Genomic DNA, 24,643 nt, shown 5'->3' with positions numbered 1-24,643 from the left:
AATTGGCTGAGTCAAGCCAAGGTCTACCCAAAAGACCTAAATACCTTTAACCCCAATTTTCCTCACCAATACTCACAAGGGCCCTTTGGTCAATTACCACCATTCCCTCAAGTTCCTAATAATCTTCACATATCCAAATAAATCCCAACTATCTTCAAATAATAACCATTTAATCTCCCATTACCCGATAAATCCCAGTAATGTGCTAAATTACAAAATTACCCCTAGGCTCACCCCAAGCTGGGTATTTGACCCCGTTGTGACTTCTCCACTAACTTGCTCGGTAGGATCACCTAATGCCAAATAACCCAAATATATCCACATAATAATGTGGTCTCAATCATACACACATATTTACAATTATACCCTCAACGGGTCAAAATTACGAAATGCCCTTCTAATAAGAAATGGGCCCACATGCGTATTTAATACTCCTAAACATGCAAGAATAATTATATTATAATATAATTCACATAATTACATGCTCATAACACATAAGCACACAATTAATACAATTATTGCCTCTCGACCCCTAATCCAGGCATTAAGCCACATTAGGGAATTTGGGGCATTACATAACTGCTCCAAAACTAACTGATATAGATATAGAGTAGGGATCAATGATATTACAATCTCCCCCAAGTTCAAGATTCCAACTTGGAACATGTATACTGGAAGAGAAGATCCCATTTCACACGTCAACAACTTTGAAATACAAACGGATCTTCAAGGAGTAAGGGATCATGTCCGATGTAAGATTTTCCCTGCTACCCTAGCTGATTCTGCTCAACAATGGTTCTTCTACTCACATTTATTTGTTGCTCGTATCCCACCAACCAAGCTCAACGACCTTGTTGACATCAAGAAAGGGACTAACGAACCCCTTAAGGACTATGAGCATCATTTCATGCAAGAAGCTGCTAGGTCGAAAATGGTCAGTGATGATGGAAAGTTGATGGCCATCATGGCTAGGATCAAAGTGAAAGGTCCTCTATGGACTGGTCTCAGAAGAAAGACCGTCTACTCAACTAGAGAGTTTTTAAATCGAGCATACGAGTTTATTAAGCTTGAAGAAGCTATTCGAATAGAAAATCAGGCTAACCAAGCAAGCGTCAGTGCTGCTTCAACCAAAAATATTGGTACACCTAACATGAACCAGAAAACCAATGGTAATGGTAATAAGAAAAACCATAATGGTGGCAAACAAAGTAATAATTCCAATAGTGGAACCAATAATGATAACAAATGGGAAATAACCAATGATAAGCCACGAGAGTACGGTTCTCATTTTACCACCTATTCTATGCTCTCTTTGGGTCACGAGCAGAAGTCTTTCAAGCTACACAAGCTGAAGTGCCTTACAAGAAACACAATCCTATAAGGAAAGATATAAATAAGCGAGACACAAACAAGTTCTATTGCTTTCATAACGACTACAGGCATGACACCAATGAGTGTAACTAACTCAAGGATGAAATCGAATTTCTCATCCGTCCAAACCATTAGGCCATGAGAAGATATGTTCGACGTCCTGGTGAGAAAAATCAAGTTGTTGCACCCAATATGGAACCACCAGCACAACCACTACAACCAACCCCAGTACTTGGTCGTTTAGAAATGAATCACAGAGGCCACACCTGGCAGGTGATAGTAGAAAGGCTCTAGAACGTTATGAGTAAACACTTCGCCATGAACCGAAAGATAAGGAGTTGGCCGTCGAGGAGCATACTCCGAAAACACCTCAATATGAATGTAACGTTTGGATTAGTGCCCTTTAAAGCATATATTTTGAACAATGTCTTGTGAAATAAATAATTGAAATGTAATGTTATTGTGACTATGATCTTGTATTGGTACGAGGGGATTAAGATTGTAGGGAACGAATTAAAATAGTTTGCAGTAAAACAAAGGTATGTGGAATCGTTGAATTAAATACTGTAAGTACAATTCACTAGTACTATGAATACATGTAATCTAGATTCGGATTACAAATGTAGTAGGACATCTTAGTGGAGGAACTTTGTATAAAGTGGTTATACATGAACGGGACTTGATATGTTAGTAATACTTATTAATACCATTTACTTTTTAAGTATTAATTAAACATAGCAATAAGATGATCACATACAAATTGATCTTAATCTTGAGGTTATTATGAACTCTTGTTTATGTCATATGAGTTCTTTGATTCACTCATTATGGTTTGTTAGAATGGTTAGGCTGAAAACTTTTGTTTTGATAACTCATTGGCGTAAATTTTTTGGGACATAATATATAGATATGGAATCTATACCTTTCTGAGAGGAATGCAATAATAGTTCTCTTAAGGGTTGGCTTTTGGATTTGAAAGGTTATTGACCCGAAATTCATAAATCAGTTTATGAATTAACCTTCACTAGTAAAGTTACTGGTACTTAAGGAAACAAGATATAATTAAAGAGGTTAAACGGTGATTATTTCCTACTTTGATTATGAACAATTAATAGAAGATTGAATTTTATGTAGTGATTAAATTGATGGAGACTTTTTTATATATTTAAAAGCACTCAATAAATAAATGTTTATAATTACAAGAGTGCAATCACATATTTTTAGTGGAATAATATTGATATTAATAAATTAATGTTATAATACTAAAGAGCATTAATTAATAATCTAAATTTATTAGAGTTTGAAATTATAGGTCCATAGGTCCCCGAAATGGCTTTATCAACACTATTCAAGGTAATAGTAGAAAATTGGGAAAAATCAGGAAAAGAGAATATTTGGAAGAAATTTGTTCTTCGGGTCAAATATGTAATTGAGACAAATTAATTAATTAATTATATTTTTCAAAAATTATTTAGGTATTTTTTAAAATAGCATTTAAATAATTAAGATAATTAATTTTGAATTAATTAGCTTTATTATTTAAATAATGTGAAAAATATATTTATGATAATTCAAATGGGATTTGAATTTGAAATGATATTTATTCTTTAATTAATCTGATAAATAAGTTATCAAGTTTAGATATTTTTTTAATAAATAATAATTAAAAGAAAATTGTTGGAGCACATCCCTAAAATCAGGGATGTGTTACACGCCAACTACAATGCATGTAATGTAGTTGGCGTGTAACAAGGTCCAAGAATGGGTCTTGGATATTGATTTTATTTATTTAATAAATATTTATAATTTTAATTTTGAATTTTAAATTTTAAATTTTAAAATTTAATTAAGTCTTTTATAAATCTATCAGATAGAAATAGTTTCAATAATACTTTTGAAAGAAAGAAAATAGATTGTATTATTTTCTCAATCCTTGAAAATTATCTTAGACCTAATATTCCAAGATCTCAAGTGCTGAGAATATCTTGTGAATCATAAATTTTTCCCTACCATTACTCTACGTGCCCACACACATCTTGAGGTGTAGAGATACATTTTGGAAGATCTTGGTCTAAGTATTTTGAAGAACTGCTTTTGATTGGATGTTCGTTGGAGATACAAAAAGATAGCGAGGATTCGTGATAGTTCTTCTATTGGTAAATCCTCATCTTTTATTTCTCTAAGATTAATGTATTGCATGTTAATGGATCTGATTATTTAAAGTTTGTTTAAGTAAAAAAATTTGAAATCTATGGGCCCAACACCTCGTGCTTTTGGCTGCTCGCATAGTAAACCAGTTACTGTGTGGGTATAATATGCATTCTTATTTTTTCGTGATATGTGATGAATGGATGGATGTTTATTTTGGTGAATGTATGTTCTTAAGAGACGTTAATTATATGGTGTTTTGGGTTTAGGAATTGTTCTTATTTATCTAGATCTACAAAATTGTAAGCCAAATGGGGCATAGAATTTTTTGTAATTTAATTTTCTACAATAATATGATTAATTGCCAAAAGTGTAATCCTGAGCCCTGATGTAACGACCCAACTATCTATGAGACTTAGGTCATTAAACCTACTAGACATAACTACAACTTTGGAGAAAACATACATAAGAAAATTCATAACTTTATTGAAAACTTTAAAAATAATATTTGTAATACATAAATGAGCTCATTGTTTTAAAATAAAACATAACCTTAAATAAAATTGTTTACAAAGCTAAATGCGGAAAAATACATAAAAATGTAATTTAAAGAGACTAAAACAAAAAAACGTTTTCCTCAAATCGACACACAGCCCATCCACTCCATTCACCTCCATACACACACCAAGCTTCCAAGAATCCTTCCGCCTTTGCATCTATTTTCCTACATTACACTAAAAGAAAAGGAGTGAGCCTAATGCCCAGCAAGGAAAAACTACTAACAACATAAATCATATACATAAAATTATATCATAAATAGATACTATAAACATACCATATCATATACTATAAACATATGACTATAAAAACGTATATCATATAGGACTATACTATTAATGGCCATTATGACATGTGATAAACCATATACGTCCCCTGTCTAATATTTGAGGTAGGTTAGATCACATGTAGTGTATCATAACCCATCTAGGTCCCCTGTCTAATATTTGAGGTAGGGTGAATCATAACATATTAAAATATAAACTTATCATAACATATTATACATAAACATAACATATAAGCATAACATATCATACAGACATACAAGATCTATCCTATTTTCCTTACCAAAATCGGGATATGAGAACAAATGCAGGACTTGGAACACTCCTAATCCAATAATAAGAATAGTGAGTACTTCTTAAAAGAAAGAGATGAAAATAATAGAACTAAACCACCAAGAGAAAACCTACTGAAAAGACACCTTAAGTTCAAAGAACTTAAAAACCTAACCACAAAACCATAACAAAAGTTAGAACCTTAATGAAAACTAAAGAAACTAAGGAATCAAACAGGATTGAACTTAAGAATAAGGGTACCTTTGTTGACCTTATGGATTGGTCTAACTCCAATACCGAAATGCACTAATCCTTACTTCCCAAAGTGTTTTATAAAGCTTAAGAATGGCAAAGCTTTTTCCCAACCCAAGTGTTTATCACTCTTATGGTCTCACTAGCACCTTGGAATCTATTCACAGCTGAAGAGTAAGTGAAAGGGCTGGGTTCTAAGTCCTATTTATAGAGTTCTAGGAATAAAAAATTTCTTTTTGGCTTTGAATAAAAATAATGAGTTTAATTGAAGATAATTGAATATTCGTCAATCAGAAGCTGAAGACTTGGTCAAAACTATCAGAGATAGGTCAAAGGAGTCAAAGTTGGTTTTTAAAAATTAAAAACAAAAATAAAAAAAATGATTAATTAGGGCGATATATCGCCCCTAAGTGGCGATATATCGGCTCTGCCTATTCCCAAGCCTCTATTCGTACGATCGTGCAACGTCAACGTGTTTTCCGTATTCATCGTAAGGCGATATATCGGCTCCTATCTGCGATATATCGGCATACGTGAATATTTTAAACACGTAATTGCACTTTTTCAGCATAATTAAGGTTGGATAACTACTTTGACTGAGTCAAACTATGACCCTAACAGTTTTTGGTGAAGACTAAGTCTTATATTCCCTTATTTTATCATTAAAATAATAATTCCTTAATAATCATGCTTATGACAAGTGTCATATTCTTATTGGCTCTATCAATATTAATCAAACCTTATGTTATAATTAATATTCTTAAACCATAGGTTAAACTTATTAAATCCATAACTATTGCTAGGAGTTTCCAACTAAGTCCCGGTTTGAACCAAAATCCAGGAAATCTAAAATACTACAACTACTACTAGCTAGCTAACTAAGTAAATATTATAGGACTCTACACCTGAGTCCCAAAGGGTTCCGAGATCCTCTAGGCATGCATTAGACCGGGCCCAGGCTCCTTGCGCACAAGCCTCGCGGCCCTTGCCTATTGCGCCCATGCGCACCAGGATCCCAGCCCCACAGTTGCTCAACGCCTCTAGCGCACCTCTCATGTCCTTTGGCGAGCACACCCATGCATATCAGTGCCTCTGTCGTGCCCATCCGTGCCTCCTGGCTCCTATCGCGCCTAGCGTGCACTGCTGCCTGCAGTGCCCGACCGCACCCTGCTGCCTTGCATGCCCGAGCCTTTGCGACTTGGTTGATTGGTAGCTCTATGAGCCACCCCACCTAGCCAAGCCCTAAAATTGCAAACCTAACTCACTTGGCCCCTTACTCGAACCCTAGAGTGATTATTGGTTTCTTTGAATTTGTGGGCTTGGGCCAAATTATTTATTGGAATTTTAAAATTCTAATTAAATTTTGAATTAAGTGGCCCAAGTTCAAATTGGACCTAAATGACCTATTAGGATTTTATTAGCCAAGTTCAATATTTTAAAAGATTGTTTAAAATTATTGAAGTCATTTATAAATCAAAATAGGCTAGATGGCATGAAAATAATAGAAGGCCCATAATGATGGAGATGGAGATTCTACATAATGTCCTTGTTTTATTTTTATTTATTTTGTAAATTATTGCAAATGTTGAAATTTTTCTAGAATTACCCAAAACACCCGACTCACATTTATTTACTTATTTATTGTTTTTATATATTTATTTATTTATTTAAATGTTTGAATGTATTAAAAGTGTTTAATAACATTGTCATGAATTATAGCATGTCATTCATATTACCCACACAGCATATCTAATTCAAGCATACATCTCATATCGAGTAGAAACATATTTGAATTAGGAACGTCCTCTTTGATTATATACATTAAATGAATCGTATAATTAATCTAGATTAATCTAGAACAAAGCGGTAAATTTATTTTAAGTGTTAATTTCAAGACCTATTTGATAATAAATTTTATTAGATAGACAAATGATATTCTTAATAATTAGAGCATTTATTGACTAGATAGTTTAGGGTACATTTAGTAAGATGATTAAATATTATTTAATGATTTAAATGCTTAATACGATTAGTAATTATTATTATATCATTTGGTAAATTAATTTGATTAATTTAATTAATTAACAAGCATAGGATGGTTTGAGAAAATACATATTCTAAAATAGTGAGTGGGAGAAGGGATAATAACAATAACTCATATGGTCTCCATTATTAGTTAACACTGATGTTTCATGGAAGGTTTCTAACTATGTTATTATTCAAGGCTAACTTCTATATAAAATAGGATGATGTATTTCAAGTTTGACAAGACCTAAGGCACACTCTTGAGTCAAGTTATTAATCTAAAATAATGTGTTACACTCACAAAGCTTAACTAGGATTTCGAGCAGACTAGTTAATCTTGACCAAACAAGCAGTTGTTCATAAGTCAAAAGAGAAAATAGTGGATTTTAAGTTTTTACTTATGAATTCGATAAGTGTCTCAAAATTAATTTAAGATTAGTCTGACCTACCCTAAAGCTAGTCCATTAATTTTTAAATTAACTTATCACAGAATTAGTAATAATTGTTTTTTATGTGTTATTTAAATGTGTTGCATTCATGCATCATATTTACATGTGTCATTTAAATTTATTGCATTCATGCATCATATTTATTATTCCAAAAATTATTGATATTCATAATATATGCTAAATTCAATTTTGTTTAATTTATTTATTTCAGCAATGATGAATTCAAACCCTATAACTGCTTTACTTGCAAACGAGAAACTTACTGGTGATAATTTTATGAAATGGAAATCAACTATGAACATTGTTTTGATCTATGAGAACCACAAGTTTGTCTTTACTGAGGAATGTCCTATGGTCAATGCTGTCATTGCTCCCAAAACTTCTAGGGAGAAGTATGATGCTTGGATTTTATCCAACAACAAGGCTAAGTGTTACACGCTTGCTAGTATGAGTGATGTACTCAGAAAAAATCATGAAGACATGGAGACTGCATATGAGATATGGGAGTCTCTTCAAGCCATGTTTGGACAATAGTCTTTGATCAATGTAGACATAAGTCTACTAGAACCTACATGAACATGAAGTTGGAGAGAGGTGTTTCTGTCAAAGAACATGTTCTAAATATGATCAATACAATGCATGATGCAGAAGTTCATGGAGCAACCATTGATGAGAGAACTCAAGTTAGTATGATACTTGAATCACTCACTCCAGCTTTTTCCACATTTACTACCAACTATGTTATGAACAAGTTAGAGTATAATATGACCCAGTTTTTAAATCAGTTGTAGACTTTTGAATCACTCAATAAGAGTAATTCAAAAGTAGAAGAAACAAATGTTGCTGAATCTAAACCTTCCTCTTCAAAAGGAAAAATTAAGAAGAGAAAGAAATCCCATGACCACGAAAATGAAAAACAGGAAAGGAAATCTAAAAAGTCATCCAAAGGCAAGGAGAACAAAGATAACAAAACTTCCAAGAAAAAGCAACCCAACGGGACATTCTTTCATTGTGGAGTTGAGGGTCATTTGAAGAGAAACTATCCTAAGTATCTCTCAGAACTAAAAGAAAAGAAGAAAGGTAAATATGATTTACTTATTTTAGAAGCCTATTTAGTGTAAGATGATACATCATCCTGGATTTTTTATTCTGGTGCCATTAACCATGTTTGCTTTTCTTTACAGACTGTTAGTTCTTTGAGAGAACTTGCTGATGAGGAGGTGACTATGAGGGTTCGCAGTGGTCAGGTCGTCTCTGCCAAAGCAGTTGGAACAACCCATCTGGAATTTGATAAAAATAAATTTCTTGTTTTAGACAATGTTTATTTTATTCCTAGAACTAATAGGAACTTAATTTCAGATTCTATGTTGCATGAACAAGGTTTCAATATTTCTTTCAATAATAATTCGATTGTTGTCTCAAGATCTGGTATTGAAATATGTCATGCAAAATCCAAGGATGGGCGGCTATATAAACTTAAGGCAAAAGAGTGATCTATATACAACTCTGAAATGTTTACAGTTGCAAACCCAAGATCTATTAATGGTCTAAAAACTTATTCCGATAGTAAAACATATCTATGGCATTTGAGATTAGGGCATATTAGTTTGGATAGAATTAACAGACTAGCAAAGGATGGACCTTTAAGAGAATTAACTACCGATTCTCTTCCAGTCTGTGAATCTTGTGTAGAAGGCAAGATGACCAAAAGACCTTTCTCTGCTCAAGAGACATAGAACCACTCCAACTCGTACACACTGATGTGTGTGTGGACCACTTAATGTGCAAGCTAGAGGAGGATTTGAATAAGTCATCACCTTCATTGACGATTATTCTAGATATGGTTACCTATACTTGATGCAAAAGAAATGTGAAACTCTTGGAAAGTTTAAAGAATTCCAAGCTAAAGTTGAAAAATAATTAGGTATATCACTGAAAGTTCTTCGATCAGATCGAGGAGGAGAGTACCTGGATTATAAATTCAAAGACAACCTACGTGAGAATGGAATTTAATCCCAACTCACTGCATCAAGAACGCCATAGCAGAATAGTTTTTCTGAAAGAAGGAACAGGACGTTATTAGAAATGGTTAGATCAATGATGAGTTACTCGTCATTGCCGCTGTCATTCTGGGGCTATGCCATTCAATGTACAATGTACATATTGAATTTCATTCCTTCAAAGTCTATCAAGAAGACACCATTGGAATTATGGAATGGTACTAAACCTAGTTTACACTATTCTTCATATTTGGGGGTGTCCAGCACACGTGCTAAAAGGAAAGACTGGAAAATTGGAATCTCGCACTGAACTATGGATGTTTGTGGGATATTCCAAAGAGACTAGAGGTGGTATATTTTATAATCCTAAAGAAAACAAAACATGTGTATCAACAAATGCTACTTTTCTTGAATATGATTATATTAACAATCACAAACCTTGTAGTAAGGTTGTATTGGAGGAGATAGTCTCATACCAAGTAATAAGATCACCAAAAGTTTCCAATGAACAACAACAAGAGGAAACCACACGTTCTAGTCAGAACAATAGAGAGTTTTGTCACAGTGGTAGGGTTGTTAGGCAGCTAACTCGCTATGAACATGATGTTCAGATGCTTGTGTCTAACACAAACTAAGATGATCCATTGACATACAGAGATGTAATGGAAGATTCTGACAAAGAAAAATGGCAAGATGCCATGAACTTGGAAATGGAATCAATCTATTCCAATTCCTTCTTGACTCTTGAAGATCTTCCTAAAAATGTTAAACATGTTGGTTGCAAATAGATATTCAAGAGAAAAAGAGGAGCAGATGGGAAAGTGGAAACTTTCAAAGCTAGGCTTATATCCAAGGGTTATGAAGAAACTTTTTTTCCTCTAGCCATGCCTAAATCCATCTATATACTCCTATCCATAGCTACTTGCATGGATTATGAGATATGGCAAATGGATATTAAGACAACTTTTCTGAATGGATGTCTTGACGAAACCATTTATAAGTCTCAACCAAAAGGGTTCATAGTAAAAGGTCAAGTGCAAAAAGTTTGCAAGCTTCTTAGGTCCATTTATGGACTCAAACAAGCTTCAAGATCTTGGAATCTAAGATTTGATGACACAATCAAAATGTACGGTTTTTAACAAAACATTGTTAAGCCTTGTGTCTACAAACAAATCAAAGATGGCATCTTGGTATTCCTGGTTCTTTATGTTGATGGCATCCTTCTAATTGGTAATGACGTGGAAACATTGACAAAAGTAAAGAAATGGCTAGCCGAGCAATTCCAAATGAAAGATTTGGGAGATGTAAAATATTTTCTAGGCATAAAGATCCTTCAAAATCGTCAAAACAAATTTTTGGCTTTGCCTTAAGCTACTTATATAGATAAGATACTAGAGAGAATCGGTATGGAAAATTCCAAGAAGGGTGATATGCCAACCTGTCATGGAATTATCCTTTCTAAAGAGCAGTGTCCTAAAACACCTCAAGAAGAAGAGGATATGAGGCAGTAACCCTACGCCTCTGCAGTAGGCAGTCTAATGTATGTCGTGTTGTGTACAAGACCTGACATTGTTATGCAGTAGGGATAGTCAGTCGTTATCAATTCAATCTTGGATTGAGTCATTGGAGTGCAGTAAAGAATATTCTCAAGTATCTTCAAAAAACTAGAGAATATATGCTTGTATATTCAGGTGGTGAGCTAAACCCCACTGGATACATTGATTCTGATTTTCAATCAGATAGAGATAGTTGGAAATCGACTTCTAGATCAGTGTTCACACTTGGTGGAGGAGCTGTGGTCTGGTGTAGTATTAACAAACCAGTATCGAAGGTTCTACCATGGAAGTCGAGTACTTAGCGGCTTGTGAAGTAGCTAAGGAGGTTGTGTGGCTAAAGAAGTTTTATTCCGATCCAGAAATTGGTCCAGATATGAATAAGTCACTTGTCCTATACTGTGACAACAGTGGGGCAGTAGCTAACTCGAAGGAACCGAGAAGTCACAAGAGGAGAAAGCATATTGAAAGGAAATATCACTTGATGAGGGATATAGTTCACAAAGGAGATGTAGCAGTTATAAAGATAGCTTTGGAACATAATCTTTTCGATCCTTTGACTAAGACTTTGTCTACCAAGTCTTTTAAAGATCATGTTAGCAATATGGGTTTGAGGGAGATGCCTCATTTTCTTTAGAGAAAGTGGAAGATTATTGGGATTAGTGTCCATTTAACTATATATTTTGAACAATGTTTTATGAAATGAATTATTCTATATATTGTTTGTTTATTATTATTACTATTAGAATAATATTATATGAATATCAGAAAATCCAAAAATTCATTATTTTGATTGCAATCTTGTATTGGCAAGAGAGGACTAATATTGTAGGGAACGAATTTAAATAGTTTGCAGTAAAAAAAAGTTATGTGGAATCTTTGGATTAAATATTGTAAGTACGGTTCACAAGTATTATGAATACATGTAATCTAGATCCGAACTACTGATGTAGTAGGACATCTTAGTAGAGGTACTTTGTATAAAGTGTTTATACATGAATGGGACTCGATATGTTATTAATATTTATTAATATCATTTACTTTATAAGTATTAATTAAACATATCAATAAGATGATCATATACAAATTGACCTTAATCGTGAGGTTATTATGAACTCATGTTTATGTCATATGAGTTCTTTGATTCACTCATAACTTTTGTGTTTGGGAACTCACTGATGTAAATGGTTAGAGACATAAAATCTATACCTTTTCGAGAGGAATTGAGTAATGGTTCTCTTAAGAGTTGGCTTTTGGAACTGAAATGTTATTGTCCTCAAATTCATAAATCAGTTTATGAAATAATCTTCACTAGTAAAGTTAATGGTACTTGAAGAAACAAGATATAATTAAAAAGATTAAACGGTGAAATTGAGAAAAATTAGGAAAATGGCATATTTGGAAGAAATTTGTTCTTCGGGGTCAAATATGTAATTGAGACAAATTAATTCATTTTCGAAATTAATTATATTTTCAAAAAAAAAAAAAAAAATTTCAAAAATAATATTTAAATAATTAAGATAATTAATTTTGAATTAATTAGCTTTATTTATTAAAATAATGTGAAAAAGATATTTCTCATAATTAAAATTGAATTTGAAATTATATTTATTCTTTAATTAATCTGATAAATCAGATAAAAAGTTATCACATTTAGATATTTTTTAATAAATAATTAATAATTAAAAAAATGGTTGGAACACATTCCTGAAATCAAGGATGTGTTACACACCAACTACAGTGCATGTACTATAGTTGGTGTGTAACAAGGTTCTAGAATGGGTCTTGGATATTTCTTTTATTTATTTAATTATTTAAGAATTGATTTATAATTTGAATTTTGAATTTTAGAATTTTGAATTTAAAAAATTTAATTAATTCTTTTATAAATCTATCAGATGTAAATAGTTTTAATAAGACTTTTGAAAGAAAGAAAATAGATTGTTGAGAATATCTTGTGAATCAAAAAAATTTCCCAACCATTACTCTACGTGCCCACACACGTCTTCAGGTGTGGAGATACATCTTGGAAGATTTTGGTCTGAGTATTTTAAAGAACTGCTTTTGATTGGATGTTCTTTGGAGATACAAAAAGATAGCAAGGATTCTTGATAGTTTTTTCAACTGGTAAATCATCATCTTTTATTTCTCTATGATTAATGTATTGCATGTTAATGGATCCAATTATTTAAAGTTTGTTTAAATAAAAAAATATGAAATCTCTGGGCCCAACACCTTGTGGTTTCCGCTGCTCACATAGTAAATCAGTTACCAACAATTGGTACCAGAGTGGTCATCAATCTATGCATGCATTAATTACTGTGTCGGTATAATATGCATTCTTATATTTATCGTGATATGTGATAAATGGATGGATGCTTATTTTGGTGAATGTATGTTCTTAAGAGACGTTAATTATATGGTGTTTTGGGTTTAGGATTTTTCTTATTTTTCTAGATCTACAAAATTGTAAGCCATAAGGGGCATAGGATTTCCGCTGCGCACATGGTAAACCAGTTACCAACATGTAAGCCCATAACATTCACCGAGGACAACGCCACACATGTCAAACTCATACACAACAACCCTTTTGTGATAGAAGCCCAGATTACCAATATGATCGTTGCCAGAACAATGATAGATCATGTCTCCTCCCTAAACATCCTATTCAAAACTACCCTTGAAAGGATGAAGTTATCAATACGAAATCTGGAGCCCTGTACACAGACCCTGTATGGCTTTATTGGAGAAGGAATGACTCTAGCTGGAACAATTAAACTAGGAGTGAGTGTGGGAACTGCACCAGCAAACAATACAGTCATGGCCACATTTATGGTAGTCGACATTCCCACGGCCTTCAATGCCTTACTTGGAAGATCGATACTGGTTGACCTAAGATCCATCACATCCATATTCCACTTAATGATGAAGTTGTTGGGATTTATGTCCTTAAAGCGTATTTCTGTATAAATGATTATTGTTAATTAAATAAAGTTAATATTTTGCATGCATATTTGTAATTAATTATACATGTCATTTATCATGAAGATCTAATATTATTGATGTGGTCTTGAATTAGGTATATGTATGATGATATATATACAAGAGGATTTAATTCAATATAATACTATATAAATTATCTGTAATCGCTAAATAAAGTGGGAGCTTTATTTAATAAAGATTATGAGTACGATCTATCTTTTGTTTAAGACATAACAGTTTATCTAGACTGTTAAGTGTAGCGACACAAAGAGATAGAGGTATCGTATACAATATAGATTGTATTGGACTGGGACACGATGAAAGAAAGAACTTTTGATAATCTCCGTTAAAATATAGAAGTTCATCATTCATCAACCAATGGTCATTTGAGACTTGACCTCAATCTTGAAGTGAATAATGAACTCCTATTTGTGTTTTTATAACTTTTGACTTATCGGGTAAGGTTCAATATTCCTACGACTGAATTCCTGATATCTTGGAGTCATAGAACTATAAGTGGCTGGAACATACTTCACATATATGGAATCTACTCCTTACTTAAATGAAAGCAGATTAGTTGTTCCTTTTAGTGTTGATTCGGGACTTGAACATAAAGTGCTCAATTTGTGTTAGAGAACAGAAATTTCATTCTATAACTAAATTTATAGAATAATGTTCATTAAAGGATCAATGGAACTAATTGATAAAGACATAATTTAATAGGTTAACAGACATTAAGATCTAGCTTTAATTATGAACAACTAGCAGATGGTCATAACTCATGCAATGATTAAATCAATGGACGACTTTATAATTGTAGCTTCTAATAATATAAGACTATAGTTTTGAGAGTTCAACTATGAATTTCTAGTGGAATAATTCATAGTTAATAAATTAATTAATGGAAGTAAGAGTTAGTGAAATTAATTAAATATTGGAGCTTAGAACTATGGGTCCATACTGTCCCCGTACTAGCTCGATAACACAAAGGTAGGATTATGGTATTAAAAGGAAATAATTATAAATAATAAAGTATTGTTTTTAATCTCACAAAATAATATTATTTGTTCAATAATATTTAAAATATTATTTATGAAATAATATTTAATGGCAAATAAAATTATATTGATAATTAAGTGAATTAATTTTTATTCAAAATTAATTTAATTATATTTAATTTTGTGGTATAATTGTAAACTACATAAATTAATATGATAAAGGCCCAACAAATAGCATTTTATAGAGATAAAATAACACAGGACCCATAGCCCTGCAGTTGGCGCCAACCACAGTCCAAATGGACTGTGGCCCACGCAGAGGCCCAATGTGATTAGGGCTAGGTATTATTTCTATTGTTATATTAATAGGATATAACATCAAGAAAAAAAGAGACATCAAATGCATTTCACGTTATATTTTCCAGGAGAGAAAAATAGAGAACTTTGTTCTCTTTATTTTATGAGAAGAACACTCTCTCATGTGTTAAGATTCAAAAGTATGTTCTGTTGGGTTTTTATGCCCTAATTAAAGCTCAATTTCTTTGTAATCTCATTTTATTATCAATAAAAGAATAGAAATCATTTTTTACTTGATCAATCACTTTGCTTACATGTTTTATTTCCATGATTATTTTTTTAATATAAACTTCTATTAAATCCCGAGCATATAGCTAATCATATTTATAGTGACGTAATCACGGTAGAATATAAATATGATTATATGTTCAAAATAAGTTAGTCCTAAGATTAGTCAGTGCACAGGATTTATATTGACTTGTCAATCTACGATATAATCTACTTACACATTGTAGTGTTATGCTATTTCCAAAATATTGGCAAAGTAGATAAGATCGGATGTATTTGTTACATCGGACTGGACCGATATTGACGGTAGATAGGATAAGTAAACATACCGTTATTATCTATTCTAGTCATATCATATAGTTAGTATTCTAGCTGATTGTATTATTTGAGTTCTTTGACTTGTTCGTTACTAGCTAACCCTACGGACTAGCCCATATTTACATCTTCGGAACTCGATAGTATAACTAAGTGGGAGTGTTAATCATAGATATGAACAACTATAGGTTCTGATGAAGAAGTAAAACGATGGTTTCCTTTTAGTTTGGTTCAAGGTGCTAAATGATAGAGATCTCATTTCAGTAATTAATATTAGTTTACTGAAATATCATTTATAAAGAACTAAGTGTTTTAATGATAAAATACAATGAGGGGTAAAAAAGTATTTTAGTCCCATCTCATTATAGATCATCTTTAGAGGATTGAGTGATAATTATGGTTGTAACAATGGATAACTACTAAAGTATCTATATTGGTTATAGAGTGGTCTATGAATTCAACAGTGCAATTCAGAGTCTTTAGTGGAGTCACGAGGAATTAATAACTTAGTAAATTTATTTGTTAAATTTATGATAACTTATTGGAGTTTGATTTCATAGGCCCATGGTCCCCACTGTACCTTGGATTAAATCATCTAGATAGTCTCAATTAATATATTTAATTATCAATTAGAATTATCAAAGTTGACCAGAACAATTTTGAATAGTTTCATAGAGTTATGCAATTTAGAGAATAAAAGAGAATTCAGGGTAGATTTATTAATTAAGAAATTTTGGTGTATAAATTAATAAATAATTTTAAATCAAGGTTAAAATTATAAATAAATAATTTGATAAAGGATTTAAATAATTATTTAATTAATCGATCAAATAATATAATACGGGCCTTGAATTTAAGTCTAACAGGCTTATAATTAAATATGAAATTTCACGAGCCTAAAGGTCATGATAATTTTGACCTAATGGCTGATATTACCTATTATTTTATTGATTTTTTAATTAAAATAAGTGACCTAATTGAGTGTATAAAAGGAATGCTAAGTGAGAGTTGAAATCAGGAATGAATAAATCCTTCTCTCTTAATCTATTTGGTGTAAAACATTGTAAAAATTATTTAGAAAATATTTTTGGTTGAAAAATTACACAAAAATGTTTTTTGAAATTTTTTTGGTTGATGTGCGCACCCGTGCACGCGCATCTTCGCCCGTCACCCCTGCCGCACGCGCGCAACAACTGGGTGCACGACGCGCCTCTGCGCGTAGCAGCAGACCCTCCGCGTGCGCACCCTCGGCAGCCAGATTCTCTTGCGCGCGTGCCTCCCTTGTACAGGCCGCAACGGTGAACAGTACCCCATAATTTTTTTAAAATTAAAGATAATAAAATATTAAATTTATTTTTTATAACAAACCCAAAAATATCATATTTATTTTATCATTTAAAAATTAGATGTTTTCCACAAAGATTCAAATTCAAATTTAAAAATAGGTTAACTAATTAAATTTAAATCTTTTAATATATTAAAAAATTACAATTAAATTGAAGTAAAAACTAAACAAATTAAAAGAATAACAAAGGCGTGAGGTTTCTCTCTGGTATCTCCATGGCGAGACGCAAGAAGATCAACCAGAAGCCTGCTACTAGCTCTAAGGTGAATGAATCCCTGTTGGCTCAAGAAGCTTGTGAGGGAGAGATGACTGGTTTAGATGAAGAAGTGCCGGTTGTGGTGGAAGAGGTATTCAAGGATACTTTGGTGGATTTCCCAGAATTCGGGGGTAATGGGCCGTTGGATTCTGATGAGGGAATGTCTGGAGTAAAGAGGAATGGTGTGAAATGGAGTGATCAAGCTGATGTCGAAAGTGATTTTCAAAGCCAGGCCAAAGATAAATGGGCTCAGTTTTGGGCATTGTTACCGAATCAAGGAGGAGCTAGGCTAAATTTTGAAGAACCCCTCATTCGAGAGAGTCAAAGGATTGCTCAAGTTGATTTGGAGGAGATCGAAGTTGAAACATCCTTTTGGAACTCAGCTGTGGTATGTATGGTTCTTGGAGCTAATCCTCCCTTTACTGTGTTTGAGGGTTTCATTAAGAGGATTTGGGGTAAGCTGGGTATTGAAAGGATTACACGATTGAATGCTGGATATACACTTGTAAAATTTAGGGATGAAGCTACCAAAGATTTGGTGTTGGAAGCTGGGGTTCTCCATTTCGATAGGAAACCAGTTATCGTAAAACCATGGTCTGCTGATCTAGATACTCTAAGGTCAGTGAGATATGTTCATGTTTGGGTTAGACTACCGGGTCTTGGGCTGCAATACTGGGGTACTAAGTGTTTGAGTGCCCTAGTGAGTACCATTGGGAATCTTATATTAGTAGATAAAGTTACAAAAGATCGATCCATGATGCAATTTGCTAGGGTGTTAGTGGAGGTTGAAATAACAGAGGAGGTTCCTCAATCCATTCAATTTTTAAATGAGAGAGGACAGCTGATGGAACAATTACTGGAGTTTGAATGGCTGCCAACTCAATGTAAAAGATGTAGGGTATATGGTCATACTGAGACTTTGTGTAACAGGAAACAAGGTGAGGTCTGGAGGAAGAAAGTTAGAAATGTTGATGAAAGGTCTAAGCAAAAACCCACTGAACTGAACTCCTTAGCTGAGATTACAGCTTTAGCTAGTGAGGTTATTGCAGATGATAAAAGGAAAGTAGATGCTAAAGAGAAATCTGAGTCCCATGCTATATCAGAGCCTCCTGGCAAAGTTAAGGGATTAGACTCAAAAGTTTCAAAGCAGACTGAAGCTAAGGCAAGCAGTGAATCAAGAGAGAGGCTTCATTCGGATTGGATCACTCCTAAACGGGTGGGGGGTGTCAAGAGTTTGGCTCCAAATACTCAGAATAAATTGAAGAACTCTTATAGTGCCCTACAAGATAAGATAATGGAGGTTACAAACTTGGGACTGTCTACAACATATGTGTTTAATGGAGAATCACAACATTCTTAGCTGGAATGTCCGGGGTATTAATAAAAGGGAGAAGCAGAAGTCCCTGAGTACTTTTTGCTATATGAATAAAATTGGTTTAGGAGCGTTTTTAGAAACCAAGTTGCGTGGTAAAAAAATTGAGGAGATGATGACTACTCATTTCAGTGGCTGGAATTATTACACAGGGGCAGCTACTGAAGGAAGAATTCTTCTGGTTTAGCAGGGTCATAGTGTTTCTGTTGAGGTTTTGAAAGAAAGTGATCAATTAATTCATGTCTATGTTCAGGAAGTGGGGTCTAATAAAAAGTTTTGTGTAACTTTTGTTTATGGAAGGAACTCGATTAAGGAGAGATTGCAGCTTTGGCTTGATCTTGCTGGTCTGTCTTTTCCAGCCAATCCTTGGCTTGTGGCTGGAGACTTTAATGCTGTTTTTGAGTTTAATGATCGGCTTGGTGGTCGTGATGTTACTGCTCTGGAAATGGTGGATGCTCAAAGATGGAGATCTCTAGGGTTGGTTGATGAGATGCGCACTAGTGGTTCACATTACACTTGGACATATAAGCAAGCTAATGAGGCAAGAATCTATTCTAAATTGGATCGAATATTTAAAAATGAAGCCTGGTTGGACTTATTCCCTCAAGCTGAAGCCTATGTAAATTGGGAAATGCTTTCTGACCATTGTTTTTGCATCATTAAACCTGGAGCAACCCTGAACTTTGGTATTAAACCGTTTAGATTTTTTAATATGTGGACTAACCATGAAGACTTTAGAGAGATAGTGTTGCAGAGCTGGAGTAAACCAATTAAGGTTCATGGCTTAGAGAGAATAATGAGGAAATTGATGAGACTCAAGCATGTCCTTCGCAAGTTTAACAGAAGGACTATAGGTGATGTTGTGCATAACTATACAGTAGCTAAGAAGAACTACCAAGCTGCCCAAAATCAACTCCAACAGGATCCTCATTCAGCTGTTCTTCAAAGAGAGGAAAGATTAGCTTGTGAGAATTTCTCTAGCCAATCTAGGTTCTATGATAGCTACCTTCGACAGAAAAATAAAATTAACTAGCTTTGATATGGTGATGATAATACGGCCTACTTTCACGCTTGTTTAAAACAGAGGAGGGCTACAAATCGTATTACTTCTTTTATTAATGAGGCAGGTCAGTTAAATGAGAAGTTTGAGGATGTAGTGGCTCATTTTGTGAATCACTTTCGTAGCATTATGGGTAGTAAGAGCACAGCTTCGGTTCCTATTCAGAGGACTTGTTTTAGTCATGGTAACATCTTGTCTTTGGATCAGCAGCTGAGTTTGATAAAACCTTTCACCAAGAAGGAAGTGGAAGCTGCTTTGTTCAGTATTAATCCTATTAAAAGCCCGGGTCCTGATGGTTATGGATCGAGTTTTTTCAAAGCTATGTGGAAGGATGTGGGAGAAGAAATTTTTGATGCCATATTGGATTTTTTTATCATGGTCTGCTGCCTGATGAGATTAATAGTGCAACAATTTCTCTGATTCCGAAGATAGACACCCCCACTAAGGCAGTGGAGTATAGACCCATAGCTTGTTGTAATACTCTCTATAAATGCATTTCTAAAATGCTATGTGGTAGATTGACTAAGGCTCTTCCTATTCTAGTTAATCAAAATCAAGGAGCTTTTGTTAAGGACAGACTGTTGGCGCATAATATTCTTATTCTTCAGGATATTATAAAAGGTTACAAGAGGAAAAACATCTCTCCTAGATGTGTGATGAAGATAGACCTTAGCAAAGCTTATGACACGATAGATTGGCAATTTTTGGAGGATATTCTCACTACTTTATGTTTTCCCAACAAATTTATTAGGTGGGTGATGATATGTTTGAAGGGTACTTCTTACTCTATTTTGATGTATGGTAGGATTCAAGGGAGCTTTAGAGGTAAAAAAGGTCTTAGACAAGGAGACCCTGTATCTCCTTTGTTATTTCTTCTAGTCATGGAGTACTTTACTCGGGTACTCATTCAAGCTTCTCTAAACAAGAAGTTCAGATTTCATCCGAAGTGTAAGAATCTGAAATTAGTTAACCTCTGCTTTGCTGATGATCTGGTGATATTTTGTAAGGGAGTTAACAATTCAGTTCAGATTATAAAAGAGTGTTTTACTACCTTTAGTTTGGCTTCTGGTCTTTCAGCCAACTTGGATAAATCTCAGGTGTATTTTGGGGGTTTGGCTGAGACAGAGACTAAACAGATATTGAATAGGCTCCAATTCGTTGAAGGGTCTTTTCCTCTAAAGTATCTTGGAGTTCCTCTTCGGACTACTAAATGGAAGGCTGGCGACTGTGCTGCTATTATCAAAAAGATTCACCTGAAGCTTCACACTCGGTCTAGTCGTCATCTTTCATTTGCTGGGCGGGCTCAACTTTTTAATTCTGTTCTATTGGGTAGTAGATCTTTCTGGATGAGTATATTCCTCCTTCCCAAGAGTTTTGTTAAGGAGATAGACCATTTATGCAGAATCTTTCTCTGGGGGACTAATGACAGTAGTAGAAACAGAAGTAAAATGTATCTCACTGCTTGGGAGCAAGTCTGCCTGCCTAAGAGTCTGAGCGGTATTGGGTTTAAGGAAGGGTCCAAATGGAATAAAGTGTTACTAGCTAAATTTGTTTGGGCTCTATCCTCTAAACAAGACATCCTTTGGGTGAAATGGGTGGATTCCATCTATCTTAAAGGGCAGAATTTTTGGGAGTATAAGATGAAGCAGGATGCCAGCTGGTACTGGAGAAAACTTACCAATCTGAGATCAGTTTTTTCTTATAAAAATCTGGAGGAGGCAGCTAAGAATAGTAAGGTTAATCTGAGAAAACTTTATTTTCAGATGCTTAATAAGGATAGAGTGCATTATGCTAATGTGGTCTGGTGTACTATAGCTATGCCTAAGCATAGATTTATATTGTGGCAAGCTACTCTGGGGCACCTTCCCACCCAAGACAAGCTAACTCACTGTCAGTTGAGTATAGCTTCCTTACTGTGTCCGATTTGTGAAATGTAGCAGGAATCCCATTCCCACCTGTTTTTTTATTGTCAATTTTCTCAACAAGTTAGAGCAAATGTGGCTGCTTGGCTGGGAGTGGATATTTGGCCGAGTAGGTATGAGGAGTGGATCTCTTGGATGGTTGGGAAGCCTAAAGTCCTGAAGCAAAAATTGGCAGCTGCTGCACTGGCTGCTTCTGTTTACTTGATTTGTTGGAACCGTAATATGTGTATGTTTAGATCTTGCTCTATGACAGTAGGGAATGTAGATCATTTGATCAAGTTTTATTTGAAAGCTATATTGGTTAGGCTTCCTAAACTGAAAGTAAAGAAAAATGACTTAGCATTTGTTGAGCAGTTTGTCCAGATTTAGCTTCTGTTTGGGTGCTCGGATTGAGCCTGTTTTGTAACTGGTTTGTTGAGTTTCAATAAATTCCGTTTCCATAAAAAAAAATATATATTACAATTAAGTTATCAGATATTTAAGATATTTTTTTTACAAAACTAATTGTTATTTTTGATATCTTTTATTTAAAAATATTAATATTTGATTATTCTATAGATTTTAATATTTAAATTATTTGAAATTTGACAATTTGTTGACTAGATATTTTTATGGATATTTGAATTTGTTTAACTGTTAAGATATTTTGGGATTGTTATAACTTTTAATATTTTTATTTTTAATAAATGGTTAAGATATTTGCTCATAGTTTTAACAACACAAGATATTTTTTGAAAAACAATTAAAGATATTTGTTTTAAATTTTAAAATTGGTTAAATTTAGAAAAATATCATTTTTTCAAGCCAATTAATAAAATATTTTTTTTAATAAATGGGATTTAAATTAACTTTTTATAATTGTTCATAAATCCTATTTAAATTAAATTAATATTTTTCAAAATTACCCAAACTAAGTTATTTGTTAATAAATGAAATTTAAATTAACTTTTGTTAATTGTTGATAAATTTCATTTAAATTGACTTAATTTTTGCAAAAATTTAATTAATTCGAATTTTGGATAAATTCTATAAAATTAATTGATGTATTTTTACAAATGAAATAAATTGGGGTATTTTTTGCATAAATTCATAGACTTGCTCATATAGTAACATGTCTATTTGCACTATATGTGGTATATTTCCAATTGGGCTTAGATGCATATATTGGCTCATATGTTTGCTTAATATATAGATTTTTCTAATTAAAACATTCATAAAATGATAGGTTTTATTTGGACCCATTAGAAAATGTAAAGTTTACATTCCTCTCTTGTGGGTGATTCTACTTGTGAAAACCCATTTGTGTGGCATGACTATAGTGGGCCTAAACAATTAATAACAATTAATAAAATGAAGGTTTAAATTCCAGTCTTTTGGACCTTGTATGGAAGTTTGGGGGCCTTGGTACTGGACCCAGCCCTCCTCCATAGAAGCCCAATTGTTAAGGTCTATTTTCTTGAGTTGGACTTAATTGTATAGGTTCATTATTATAGTTAAACCTAAATATTGATTAGCAACAAATTAACTCTAATTTAATTGTATTTGTTTCAATGTGAAAATTTAGAATTAATAAAAAATTATAGGACTTTGGTTTTTTTTTTTAAATAAATTTTACAGTTTTTTGGAGTCATAGTCATTAATTTTTGAAAATTAATAATAAAAATACTATTTTTAAATAAATAATGAGTTTATTTTAATAATTATATTCGATATCCACCGTTAGCTTAACAAGGTCAATAGCTTAATGGGGTCTCGAGACGCTTCGATTCGTCCCCCTACGGAAGGTGTTCATTAGTTCTTTTGACAAGGTTAGATTTGGAAAGATGATAAATTACAGGTCAAATTCTACTAGATTCACCCCTACGGTGACTACTAGGACAAAATCTATGATTATCGAAACCGTGGATCTAGCTCATAAAATAAGAAATTTTGTTTTCTTATTTTGATCAAATAGTAAGTTGTTAATAATGGTGTCCATTATTAAATGAGTTTACAACTCTATTTAACTAATGATATTTTTTTTACTCTCGCCAACCGGGACATGAATGTCATAGAATAGTTAAAAACCTAAAAAAATAAAGATATGATTATTTTGGTATTTTTTCCATATCTTACATATTTATGGTATATGTTGTGTTATTTCTTGAAATTAGAGTGAAAATAATTTTTATTGAGCAAATGTGATTGTTTTCTATTTTATTGATAATACGTATATTATTATGGTTGTGTCTACTCCCATCCTTTCTCAACTTTTTGTTATGCTCCAAATTTCCTAATAAGGTTTAGGACCTTGATTAGGAGGTCGGGAGGGTCATAATTGATTTATCATGTGAGTAAATTATAATATGCATGTTTAGGTGTATTAAATATGCATATGAACTTATTTCTGAGTAATTGGGTGATTTTCATATTTTGGCCATTTCGGGCATATTTGGCATATATGTGATATGTATGTGATGATTTATTATTATTTGCTTATGCTAGGGTTACTCAGCACAAGACGATCCTAGGAGGTAAGCTAGTGGGAAAGTCACAAAGGGATTTATTCTTGACTCGGAGTGAGTCAAGGGGTATTTAGAGCATTACAAGGTTATGGGGTAATGGGAATCAATATTTGGTGATAAATTGGGAGTTTGTAAGATCAGAGGGAAATTCTGGAGGTTTTGACTATTTTTCCCTCGGGAGTGTTTTTGGGACCCCGAGTGTTAGGATTTGTTTGAGGCTACTTAAGCTTGAAGTAACCTTTAAAGGAATAAAAAGAACGTTCAGGAAGTTTTCTCTCCCTCTAAGTTCCATTTTCGTCTCCCGATCGCATTTTCAAAGGTAACTTGAGTTCTAGGACTCGGATTCAAGTGAGGATCAAGGCATAGCGATCCTAGGGGAAGATTAGAAGCT

At 33.3% G+C, this 24,643-nt stretch overlaps 1 protein-coding gene across 1 annotated transcript; it reads left to right on the top strand.

Moving 5' to 3' along the window:
* The first annotated feature begins 17,353 nt into the window (after window positions 1–17,353).
* Window positions 17,354–22,117, top strand: LOC133825275 (uncharacterized). Its single transcript, XM_062258240.1, has 5 exons — window positions 17,354–18,694; window positions 19,020–19,731; window positions 19,894–20,204; window positions 20,255–21,625; window positions 21,767–22,117. Exons 1-5 carry the CDS (start codon window positions 17,354–17,356, stop codon window positions 22,115–22,117), a joined length of 4,086 nt encoding a protein of 1,361 aa, XP_062114224.1.
* The last annotated feature ends 2,526 nt before the right edge of the window (window positions 22,118–24,643 follow it).

Source organism: Humulus lupulus, chromosome 3 (assembly GCF_963169125.1).
Source record: "Humulus lupulus chromosome 3, drHumLupu1.1, whole genome shotgun sequence".
NCBI lineage: Eukaryota > Viridiplantae > Streptophyta > Magnoliopsida > Rosales > Cannabaceae > Humulus > Humulus lupulus.
This window is presented reverse-complemented; position numbering and strand designations above follow the sequence as displayed.